General features: G+C 36.2%; 1 protein-coding gene across 1 annotated transcript; it reads right to left on the bottom strand.

Annotated features, from left to right (window-relative positions):
* Nucleotides 1-7,549: 7,549 nt before the first annotated feature.
* On the bottom strand, nt 7,550-11,484 carry LOC127131825 (uncharacterized). Its single transcript, XM_051060722.1, has 4 exons — nt 11,428-11,484; nt 10,876-11,326; nt 10,038-10,764; nt 7,550-7,625 (listed from the first exon to the last, which is right to left on the bottom strand). Exons 1-4 carry the CDS (start codon nt 11,482-11,484, stop codon nt 7,550-7,552), a joined length of 1,311 nt encoding a protein of 436 aa, XP_050916679.1.
* Nucleotides 11,485-12,853: the final 1,369 nt, after the last annotated feature.

Here is a 12,853-nt window from a genome sequence, read left to right as displayed (position 1 = left end):
AAAGATGACCCACGAAGGAAACTCTTAAGTCAAAGAGAAAAAGGCTCTGGCTCTAATTAAAAAATATGAAGCCTTAAAGATGGAGGATGATGAAGCTATAAAGGTAATGTTTTCTAGATTTCAAACTTTAATTGCAGGACTCGAGGTTCTAGACAAGGGCCACACAACTATAGATCATGTCAAAAAGATTGTCAGAAGCTTGTCAAAGAAGTGGAGACCTATGGTCACTGCCTTAAAACTATCAAAAGATCTGAACAACATAAGCTTAGAAGAACTCGTCAGCTCCCTCAGGAGTCATGAGATAGAACTTGAGGAAGACGAGCCCTAAAAGAAAAACAAATATGTGGCTCTGAAGTCTAGATCTGAGATACGCAAACCAGAAAGGAACAAAGATCTATAAGCTGAAGAAGAAGAAGAAAATAATGACTCTAAAAAGGATGATTCTGATGATGAAGAAGAGTTATCTCTCTTAACCAGAAGAGTCAAACAACTCTAGAGAAAAAGGAATAATAACTCCAGAAGACCAAGACACATGGGAGATCACTCATAATCAACTTCTAGAGGCAAACCAAACAAATAGGTAACATGCTATGAATGTAAAGAACCATGTCATTATAGAAACGAATGCCCAAAGCTCAAGAAAGACAGCTCCAGAAAAGAAGGATTCAAGAAAAAATCCTTTAAAACTAAGAAAGGACTCATGGCCACCTGGGACGACTCTGAATCTGATGCCTCAGAATCAAACTCTGAAGAAGAACATGAAAATGTGGTATTCATGGCTACCACATCTGGAAGCTCATCAAAAAGAGAATCAAATCCTAAAGAGGTATTTTCTGATCTTTCTCACTCTGACCTTGAATCTTGTTTATCTAAATCTCTAAGCTCACATCAGAAACTTCGACAAAAATTTAAGGCTTTAAAAAGGGTCATTGTAGGAACCATTGAAGAATGTGATTAGCCTGAGATGAAAGTTTCTGAATTAAAAGACAACATTCTAGTCTTAGAAAGAGAAAAAGAATCTTCAACTAAACAATGTTTAAAACTTGAAGAAGCTTTATCTCAAGCCCCACAAACTTCTAACATAATCATATATAAATATGAAAAAGCATTTCAAAAGTTTCTGAAAAATGAGATAGAAAGAAGCAGAATGGCTTCTATGATTTATGAAGTTAGTCAGAATAAGAAAAGAGGAATATGATATGACTCTGATGAAGACGAGCAAATACCTTCTGCAGACGATAAACCTAAATCCCTTTTTTTCTTATCACTACACACATGCACAAACGTAAAATTTTACTAATGCCAGAAAACCCAAAGTTTCAAGAAACTCTGGGAGAACTAATCACAAAGGACCCAAAAGATTATGGGTACCAAAGGATAAAATAGTCTATGTTGCAGATATCCTATGCAGCAGAGTTAAGACACCAGTCATGGTACTTGGACTCTGGATGCTCGCAACACATGACGGGAAGAAAGTATATGTTCCAAAGCCTGGAACTTAAAGATGCTGGCTTTGTAGGCTTCGGAGGAAATCAGAAAGGAAGAATCAGAGGCTCCAAAACAACTGGTAATGGATCTCTTCCCTCTACTCTGATGTTTTTTACGTAAAAGGATTAATGCATAACCTGTTATCCATAAGTCAATTAAGTGATAACGGTTATGATATAATCTTCAATAAAAAAACATGCAAAGCAATTAATCAAAATAATGGAACATTTCTTTTCACAGGCAAGAGAAAAAACAACATTTACAAAATTAATCTTTCAGATCTAAAAGATCAAAATGTAAAATGTTTAATGTCTGTAAATGAAGAGCAGTGGGTATGGCATAGACGCTTGGGTCATATTAGTATGAGAAGGATTTCTCAGCTAAATAAACCCGAGTTAGTCAGAGGTCTACCTAAACTGAAGTTTTCTTCAGATGCTCTTTGTGAGGCATGCCAGAAAGGTAAATTTTCAAAAACTTATTTTAAAAAGAAAAATGTTGTTTATACCTCTAAGCCTCTGGAACTCCTTCACATTGACTTGTTTGGACCTGTTAAGATAACTTCAATCAATGGAAAGAAGTATGGACTAGTCATTGTTGATGATTATAGTCGTTAGACATGAGTAAAATTTCTAAAGCACACGAATGAGTCATACTCCGTATTCACGAGTTTCTGTTCAAAAGTGTAAAACGAACTTGACTCTAAAACCATCAGAGTCAGAAGTGATCATGGTGGCGAATTCGAAAATAAGTTTTTTGAGGAACTTTTTGATTCAAATGGAATATCCCATGATTACTCATGTCCTAGAACTCCACAACAAAATGGGGTTGTAGAAAGGAAGAACATGACCCTCCAAGAAATGGCGAGAACCATGATCAATGAAACAAATGTGGCTAAGCACTTTTGGGATGAAGCAGTAAATACAGCGTGCTATATTCATAAAATAATCTCTGTAAGACCTATTATGGAAAAGACTCCTTATGAACTGTGTAAGGGAATAAAACCCAACATTTCTTATTTTTATCCCTTTGGATGCTCTTGTTTTATCCTTAACACTAGAGAACATCTGAACAAGTTTGATTCAAAAGCACAAAAAGGTATTAGGTTAGGATACTTAGAGCGCTCTAAGGGCTACAGAGTATACAATACAGAAACTAAAATTGTGGAAGAATCAATACATGTCAGATTTGATGATAAGCTTGACTCTGAAAAGTCAAAGCTAGTTGAAAAACTTGCAGATCTGGAGATAACACTTGCAGGTTCTGATGAAAAGACTAAAGAATTTGAGGAAACTGAAAGGCAAAACCCAGAAACAACTAAAATCTCAACTGCACAGAGAAGATCAAGAAATCGTCCAACCATCTATGAAGAATTGATTATGGGAAACAAGGATGAACCTGTCAGAACAAGGTCTACATTCAAAGTATCCGAGGAAACCCCTTAAGGATTAGTGTCTCTGATAGAGCCTACATCATGTGACGAGGCACTTCAATACAATGACTGGATCCTGGAAATGGAAGAAGAACTTGATCAATTTGCAAAGAACGATGTCTGAGATCTGGTACCAAAGCCAAAAGGAACCCACGTCATTGGAACAAAATGGGTGTTCAGAAACAAACTAAATGAAAAAGGAGAAGTAGTCAGAAACAAGGAACGACTGGTAGCATAAGGTTATAGTCAACAAGAAGGCATTGACTACAACAAAACCTTTGCTCCAGTCGCCAGGTTAGAATCTATTCGCTTGCTTGTATCATTTGCTGTAAATCATTCCATCAAACTATATCAGATGGATGTCAAGAGCGCATTTCTGAATGGTTATATCTCTAAAGAAGTGTATGTTCACCAACCTCCAGGTTTTGAAAACTCTAAATGTCCAGAACACGTTTTTAAACTGAAAAATAAATCTTTGTATGGTCTAAAACAAGCTCCTAGAGCTTGGTATGAAGGATTAAGCACCTTTCTTCTGGAACATGATTTTATTAGAGGCAAGGTTGATTCTCCACTCTTCTGTAAAAACATAAGAAATGATCTAATGATATGTCAGATATACGTTGATGATATAATTTTTGGTTCAACTAACCCATTTGTTTGTCAAGAATTCTTTGAGTTAATGTAGGCAGAATTCGAAATGAGTTTGATGCAAGAACTAAAATTCTTTCTAGGAATTCAAATCAACCAAACTTCAGAAGCCACATATGTATATCAAAGCAAATACATAAAAGACATTCTGAAGAAATTTGAAATGTCAGAAAGCAAACCAGCAAAGACTCCCATGCATCCTACCTGCATTCTAGAAAAAGAAGAAGTAAGTCAAAAGGTTTTTCAAAAGCTCTATCGTGGTATGATAGGCTCTCTTCTCTATCTGACGGCTACATGGTCAGATATTCTTTTCATCATCTGTCTCTACGCCAGATTCCAATCATATCCAAGCGAATCTTGTCTAATAGTAGTTAAGAGAATCCTAAGGTATCTGAAAGGAACACCTAACCTTGGCCTGATGTATGAGAAAACATCAGAGTATAGGCTCTTTGGATATTATGATGCAAATTATACCGAAGACAGATTGGAATGAAAAAGAACATCTGGAAACTGTCAATTTCTAGGAAACAATCTTATATCTTGGGCTAGCAAAAGACAATCAACCATTGCACTCTCTATTGTTGAAGCAGAATATATCTCAGCTTCATTATGCACTGCTCAGATGCTCTGGATGAAGAATCAACTAGAAGATCTTCAGATATGTGAGAGTAACGTTCCTATCTTTTGTGATAATATTGTTGTCATATGCTTAAGTAAGAACCATATTCTGCACTCCAGAGCAAATCACATAGAAATAAAACATCATTTTATCAGAGATTATGTTCAGAAAGGGGTAATTTCCTTAAAATTCATAGATACAGACCACCAATGGGCTGATATCATCACAAAACCCCTTGTTGGAGATAGATTCTCATTCATTATGAAATATTTAAACATGGAAAATTACCCAGAATGAGTCATATATCTGCTTCTATGAAATGGCAAAATAGGCTCTAACTTAACATCTGGCGTCTGAATCTGACTCTGATATTTCTACTAGTTAGTAATTATCTGAATCAGAAATCCTCATGACCCAATTTCTTAGTTTTCTTAAAGATCAGATAGATCAACAGGTGGCCTCTCTTGCGTCTGACCTTGAATCTTCTAGACAACTGTCTAGCACAGAACTCAAGAGACAGACTATTGAGATCTCCTCGAGTAGTGTGTAGATTTGTGGGATTATCCTACCATCATTAGATGTAATTAATTTTCCCCTTAGTGTGTCAACTCAATTTCGGTGCCATCATTTGTTTACTGTTTAATATTCCCTTGAAACGATGTCGTTTTGCATGCTAACCGTATGTACTTATACTTGCCACAATTCTCACTTTCACACTTTTCACTCACATCCTACACAAACCCTTGTTCTCTCTCTCTCTCTCTCTCTCTCTCTCTCTCTCTCTCTCTCTCTCAACCTTCAAGCTTCTTCAAGTGTTATTCAAGCAGTCTTCATCTTCTACATGGATTCTCAACAACAGTCAGTATACAACTTTTCTCAACAAATGGAATCAACAAAACAACACTCAACCTCTTCCCAGCAAACAACTACTGTAATTGCTGCTATCTCTACTCCTATATACAAGGAACCTCATATTTTGGATTGCCCACCTAACACTCATCTTGCAACTCCATTTGACAAACTAGAAGTTCTCAGCAAATCGTTGGTAGATTTTGACAATATGAAGAGAAACAGGATTGACCTCACTGAAGAATTAAGAAAGCAAGGGTGGGAAAACTATTTTCAAAGACTCTATGGTCAATCTACACCTATCTGGTCAAGGAATTCTGGAGATTTGTAGATTTAGACGACCAATACATTGTCTCTCATGTTTTGGGGGTGAAGATGGTTATCACTGAGAAATCCATAGCCAACCTTATGAATATGGAGAAGACAGGGGGAAGAATAATTTTTAACATCAACCCTATGGCAAAATACATGTCCCGGGAGATTATCCCAACAATCTTCAAACAACACGCGAAGGGAAACTCGTCCAAGAACAAGGAACTTCACCAAAATCTAAGGGTCTGGCTGAAGATCATTTTGGGGAATATTCATCATCGCCCAACATCCAACTCATCAGACTACATCAACACTGACCAAAAATGCATCCTCTAATGCTTACACAAAGGGCTCAAGCTGAATCTGCCAGCTTTGGTGTTCAAACATCTGAGGGACTCTGTCAGGGACACCAGAAACAACATGAAGCCCAAAACATACATTCCCCTGAGAAGGCTGATTTCCTATGTTCTGATAGAGAGTGGCTTGGTGGATCATCTGATTCGCCATAATCTGATGGAGGATGTAACAGTCGACACCAGAAGGCCTTTGAATTCAAGAAATATGAAAAGCATGGGAATCATAGAGAGGGTTCTGGTCAAGCCTTCTCTGGACACCTCCTAGGAAGCTCTGAAGGATCAGAGGAAGATACCAAATGGACTCTATCTCTTCACCAAGATAGATCCTCCAAAAGGTTATCGCCCACTATTTGCTGGACCTGGAAAATCAAGGGGTAAACATCTTTGACTTCTCAATGGATTGGCTACCTGGACATCCACCAAACTTCATGAAGAGGATGCGAGAGCCATCTGAAATAAAGTTAAAGAAGAAAGATCAGAAGCTGGGGGAAACTTCTGTATCCATACCACTTGTGCCTATGGTCTCCTCCTCCTCTCCAAGTAAGTCTATACCTTCTGACTCTCCCTCTTTACATTTAAGGGAACTATCTTTTTCCTTACCTCAACCTTCCCCTATTTACACACACTCTGAACCCACAACCTCCACCACAAATCCTTCTTAAACTTCCACATCTAACCCACCATCACCCTCCCTTCAAAAATTCAATCTCACCATCACAACTCTGCCCATATCTGAAGCTCAAATGTTCAATGAACCCATATCACCACCCTTCTCAACACCCTCATCCCCACCTTACTATACCATCTCATCTGCTTTTGACCCTCAATCCCTTACTCTCCCTTAACTTCAGGCTTGCGCCCTCTCCGCCCAAAACCAACCTGAACCAGAAACCAATATTCCTTCACCATCTGAACAACCACCAACACCTCCATCTGAACCACACATAGAAACCCCCACTAAAAACCCTATTACTCATCAATCTGAATGATCCGCTGTCGCGCACGGGTCAAAATGAGTAATTAGAAAACTGTAGTTTAGCGGAAGCGACAACTCAAGTATCGTATCGCAAGGATTCTTATATTATTCTTAACATAATGAAATCGATTTAAGGGGGGTTTATGTTTTAGTGGCCGATTTAGAAAGCAAAGCAAAAAAAAGTGATTAAAATAAGCGATTATAAAATAAGTCAATCTACTGTTTTCGGTTCCGGCTAATCACTGGTTTTTACCTACCAATTCCCTAAGCGGCTTCGACTATTCGATTCAAATTCGATTGACAAGCGCAATAGATATATGATAGATTTATATTCCTATATTCCAAATTAAGCAAATAGATAAATACAATCGCGAATTAAGCAAACACGATTTACAAACGCAATTTAACGACAAAGCGACGAAAACGACGATTAATAGTTAAGAATGCAATCATACAAATTTAATCAAAACCATTCCATAAAATACAGATTAAGAAAATGCAATTTCATAGAATAGAATTGATATAGAACAAAATTAAATTGATAGAATAAAAACCTCAAAGCCTTGGAAATTCGACTACAACAGATTGACTCTAGGAGATTAGTTCCTCTTCATGATCGCACAAAAGCAAAAAGTTATTGTGAAAATGTGTGTTTGCTACAGTACCGTGGCTTTCCTTTTAAACAGAATAAGGGTTTCACTTATAATTCAAACTGGGTCGGAAAACCTAAATTTGGCCCAACAAATGTCCCAAAAGAAATTATTTCCTAAAGTACGAAAATTCAACGAATTATTTGAGACTTCTGCACTTCGAATCAGATTTTGGCTTCAACAAGAAAGTTGTATCCCTTTCTCTTAGCTTTCTAGCACATGTTAGAACGCATAAAACGGCATCCCGTAGCTTAAGTTATGATCTAAACAGTCCACAGGTATCAAATAGCCGCTAAAACTGAAAATAGCAAACGAAAATAGATTAAAGGCAAACATGCACTTAAATCTAAAAACATAATAAAATATTAAAATAAGTAAAGTAAACTAGATAAATGCCTAAGTACAAATATAGAAGAATGTGCATCAAAATGCACTGATCAAATTACCCTACACTTGAACTTTTGCACTTCGAGCAAAATTACAATTTTAAAACAAAAGGAAAGAAAATAGAGCATGCACTTCCAAAAGTTTTCAAGATACAAGGTATAAGCATAATTCTAAGTCTAAGCTTCAATAACATGGTGTTAGTAAGCAATTGTTTTGTGACATTTAAAGCAGATAGAAAAATAGATTACCAAAAAGTACATCAATAGCAGTAAGATCCTTACAGGATATAATTCACTCAACTCTCAAGTGTTTGGATTAATTGTTTACACTCAAAGCACAACATGAAAATTAGTACTACCATAAGCTTGAAAAGACTCTAACATCCACAATTTAAATACATGCACACAAAGATCAAAAGAACTTTTATTTGGTTGTAACGTGGCCAATGTAAGGGTGAGATAAATCCTAAGGGCTACTAGGCTAAAATTCAAAGAGATAAAAGAGACTTGAAAGAAACTGCGGGAGTTGAATTTATAAAATATTTCATTCACTTGAACAACTTTATAGCATTTGTTTTCTCTTCTCATTCCTCTTTTTATTCATTTTTTTCCGAAGGAGTATGTATTGACATGTATTGAAATATTACAAACATAATTCCTTTTTTTTCTTCCCCTATCCTTCTATTTTTTCTTCCTCTTATCCTTCTATTTTTTCATTCCTTTTTTTTCTTTTCTATTTTCTTTTTCTATTTTTTTTTCTTTTTCTTCCATCTTCTGAAATATTACAAACATAATTATTCAACCCCACACAACTCTAAACAAGACTCTTTCAACCCTTTGAATAGGGTGATAATATTGTTTTTCACTTCTCGACTTATAATGAGTTTTAAACAAAAAATGGAGAATAAGCTCAAGGGGGTTTCAAACAAGGGATGCAATTATTTCAGGGTTGACTTTTTGGCTAACTGGCTAAAAAAAACAAAAAAACAAAAACAAAATTATCTTTATCATATCAGTGTGCACAAGTAAACAACAACATCAACAAGAGTCAATTCAAGTTCTAGAGACTAACAGACATGAGTGAATCACACAAGAAATAACGAGATAGATTTTTGTATATTATCCATATAAGGCTCAAAGCTCACCAGGGTTAATGATCTACTACTAAAGATATACAATTTAGAGTCTAGTCCTACCTATCATACTAAAAATGCACAGCAAATTTTTCACATCACACCACAAGACTTTAGTCAAGAGAACTAAGAAAAATACTCATAATTGTAACTCAAAAACCAAAGGAAAAATCATGCAATTTTTTTATTTTAAGAAAGCAAACAAAAATTAAAACAGAGAAAAACTAAAAACAAAACAAAGAAACAAAACAAATAAATGGTTCCCTCCCCCACACTTAAAACATGCATTGTCCTCAATGAAAGAGCATAAATATAAAATAAGAGTGAGAGAAAGGAAAGAACACACCCGAGGAGTCAAGGCGGATAAATGATCGCATAAGCAGCCTTTCCCAAAGAGAGCTCTTCTACAGTCTTTTTTCCAAAGTCGGCTTCTCATGGAGTAACTTTGGGTAGTGTCCATTGACCTTGAAATTTTGATTAGTGCATTTGTCTTGTATTCCAGGATCAAAGAAGTATCTTCAATAAGTAAAAGTGTTGAATGAACACGTGAAAGTGATCTCCTTTTTTACAACATCAAGAATTAAAGGATTATGGGGCTGTTTCACTACTTTTGTTTCATCTTTAAGTGAGATCCTATGCATACATATGGATGAGCTAATATCACGAGTGTCATCCAAGGTCCATCCAATTCCCTTCTTATATTTCTGCTTAAGTTGAAGCTTTGATGCATAATATGAATCCTCGGGAAGTGGTTTAGGATCTAAAGAATTTGGTTGTTCAATGGATGGTATGTTTGGGGCAGCCGGAATGTCAAGAGCTTCAGCCACATAAACAACTTCGTTTATACTATCACCCTGCAAGGCAACATCAATCTCAGCACAAACAACACAAAGTTTAGTGTCAGTACAATCATCACATGAATAAACATCATCAAACCCAGATAGAGATGTAAAATCAAGTGAAAACAATTCAGAAAAAGTATCATCAACCAACTCAGAGATCAATTCAATATGAAAAATAGAATGCTCCTCCAAGGGATGTTTCATGGTATCGAAAATGTTAAATTTTGCGACAATGTCACCAAATTCCATGGACATGGTTCCATCGTCGGCATCAATTTTTGTTTTCGCCATTTTCATGAATGGTCTGCCTAAAATGATTGATGGTCTGCTTGAATTTGTTCCTCCATACATGTCCAGAATGTAGAAATCTACAGGAAAAATCAAGTAATTAACTTGAACAAGCACATCTTCCACTACTCCAATAAGGTGGGCATTACTTTTGTTCGCTAGTTGAATGATTAAACATGTATGCTGTAAAGGACCAAGATCAAGGTTATTATAAACAGAAGTATGCATAACATTAATGCCTGCTCCCAAATCAAGCATACAATTGTCGAATTTACTATCCCCAATGGTACATGGAATAGCAAGAGTTCCTGGATCCTTGCACTTTTGGGGTATGGCCTGATTGAGGGATGAAACAGTAGCCTTTTCAAGTGAATGTTTAGGCTGGATAAGGGCTGAAATGTTTCGTCCCAAATTTACTCTCTCATTGCCCTTCAACCTTCTCTTACTTGTGCACAAGTCTTTTAGAAATTTTGCATACTTTTGAACCTGCTTAATAACATCAAGAAGCGGAATGTTTACCCCCAATTTTCTGAACACATCTAAAATCTCTCTCTCCTTGTCTCCATCATCAGTCCTTTTATTTTTTAGTATTCTACGTGGGAAGGGAACTGGTGGGACATACTCCTTCTCTTTTTCTTTTTCAGTTTCTACCACAACAGAGGGTTCAATTTCTATCACAGCGGAAGAAGGTTCAGGTGTTACCTCAAGAATTTTTTTATTTTTTTCTAGGGCTGGTTCTGTTACCTTCCCGGATCTCAACAAAATTGCACTCACATTAGCATCAGGACCTTTTGGATTCACAATTGTTTGGGCAGGAAGTTGGTTTGATCATTGGGCTTGCTGCATGGCATTCGTCGAAGTGGCAAGTTGTCCAATCTGTGTCTGCAAAGTCTGAATACTGGAATCTGTTCGTTGCTGAAATTGGAGATTGTTAACAACCATTTGTTTGACAAGATCCTCCAATGAAGGTCTGGAAGGTGCATAGGTGGAGACTTGGGGAGTGGTTTGTGGTTGTGGCAGGGGTATGACTAATTGTTGTTGGATGGGCTGTTGGTTTCCATATCGAAGGTTTGGATGGTTCCTCCAATTGGGATGATATTTGTTGGTGGACAAGTCAGGAATGTTGTACCCTCTCTGATTGTTGCTTTGGATGAAAAAGTTAGCTGCATATGCTTGAGGCAACTGAGTGACCGAATCATCTTGAAGAATAGGACATGTGTCAGTAGGATGTTCAGTAGAAGTACAAATACCACACAACTTTGTTGTTTGAGGTTTACTCACTACCATTTGTTTCACTAAAGAAGTAAGTTCTTCAATTCTGGTTTCCAAAGCCTTGTTGGAAGAGGAAACCTGAATGTCATTCACACTTTTTGTTGGACCATAGAATTATTTATGGTTGTGAATTGTTGGGAGTTGAGTGACATATTCTCAATCAGGGCTTTAGCAACAACTTGAGTTTTATCGACAAGTGCTCCACCACTAGCAACATCAAGAATGTTTCTATCCATTAGTAACATTCCCTCATAGAAATACTGAATAAGTAGTTGTTCGGTAATTTGATGTTGAGGACAGCTGGATACTAATTGTTTGAATCTCTCCTAATACTCAGCCAATGACTCATTTCCCTGTCTAATACCACATATTTCTTTTCGGATTGATGCAACCCTGGAGGCAGGAAAATATCTCTCTAGGAAGACTCTCTTCAAATCATTCCAAGTTGTGATAGAATTTGACTCAAGATAATATAACCAATCCTTGGCAGCACCCTGTAGTGAAAACGGGAAGGCTCTCAGCTTGATGTGATCTTCGGTGATTCTTCAGGTCTCAATGGTGTAAAGCAAACAACCTAAAATTCCTTAAGATGCTTATGCGGATCCTCACCTGCAAGACCACTAAACCTTGGCAACAAGTGTATTAAACCAGATTTCAACTCAAAAGGAACAGTAACATCAGCATATTCAATATATAAACCATTGTAATTCATATCAGAAGCAGCAAGTTCTCTCAGAGTTCTTTGGTCAGCCATATTAAACTCAATAGAAAAAAAATCAACAAACAATGAGAAAACACATAACTAATTCAGCAATGCAGCAATAAATAGGAAAATACCGACAATATCCCTATTAAGAACAAACAATTGAAATACGTAAAAAAACTATTGAAATAAAAGGAAAAAAAATACAAAAACACAAAAATTAATCTAATAACGTCAATTAAAATTTTTGAGAATTTTTTCGAAATTTTTTGAAACTATAAAAACAGAAAAAAAAATCATAAAAAATAGAAAAATAAGGAATTTCAGATTTTTAGAACGGCTTCCACTATTTAGTCTTTAAATAGAGGCTTTTGATCCTTGAATTTTTCCTAGTTAACCGACAAAGAATCGGAATAATTTAGATAATTTCCTAAAAAAAACAGAATTTTTTAATCCTAAAACGCAAAAAGACCAAAACGCAAGAAAGTTAGGGCGAAAAATGCTAAAACAGAACACATATGACTATAATAATAGTTAGACTATAATAATGGTTAAAATCTACAAGAATCACTGGCAACGACGCCAATTTGATCCGCTGTCGCGCACGAGTCAAAACGAGTAATTAGAAAACTGTAGTTTAGCGGAAGCGACAACCCGAGTATCGTATCGCAAGGATTCTTGTATTATTCTTAACATAATGAAATCGATTTAAGGGGGGTTTATGTTTTAGTGGTCGATTTAGAAAGAAAAGCAAAAAAAGTGATTAAAATAAGCGATTATAAAATAAGTCAATCTACTATTTTCGGTTCCGACTAATCACTGGTTTTTACCTACCAATTCCCTAAGCGGCTTTGATCTCTATTCGATTCAAATTCGATTGACAAGCGCAATAGATATATGAT

This window comes from Lathyrus oleraceus, chromosome 3 (assembly GCF_024323335.1).
Source record: "Lathyrus oleraceus cultivar Zhongwan6 chromosome 3, CAAS_Psat_ZW6_1.0, whole genome shotgun sequence".
Lineage (NCBI taxonomy): Eukaryota > Viridiplantae > Streptophyta > Magnoliopsida > Fabales > Fabaceae > Lathyrus > Lathyrus oleraceus.
The sequence above is the reverse complement of the archived record's forward strand: the minus strand, read 5'-3'. Positions and strand labels throughout refer to the sequence as shown.

What these genes read in the sequence shown, in the direction of transcription:
- LOC127131825 (XM_051060722.1), bottom strand. Translation starts at nt 11,484, where the DNA reads ATGGATAGAAACATTCTTGATGTTGCTAGTGGTGGAGCACTTGTCGAT. An exon ending in CACTTGTCGATAAAACTCAA is followed by an intron (nt 11,327 to 11,427) that starts GTTGTTGCTAAA and finishes AATGACATTCAG; the next exon opens with GTTTCCTCTTCCAACAAGGC. An exon ending in GATTTCTACATTCTGGACAT is followed by an intron (nt 7,626 to 10,037) that starts GTATGGAGGAAC and finishes TGCTATTTTCAG; the next exon opens with TTTTAGCGGCTATTTGATAC.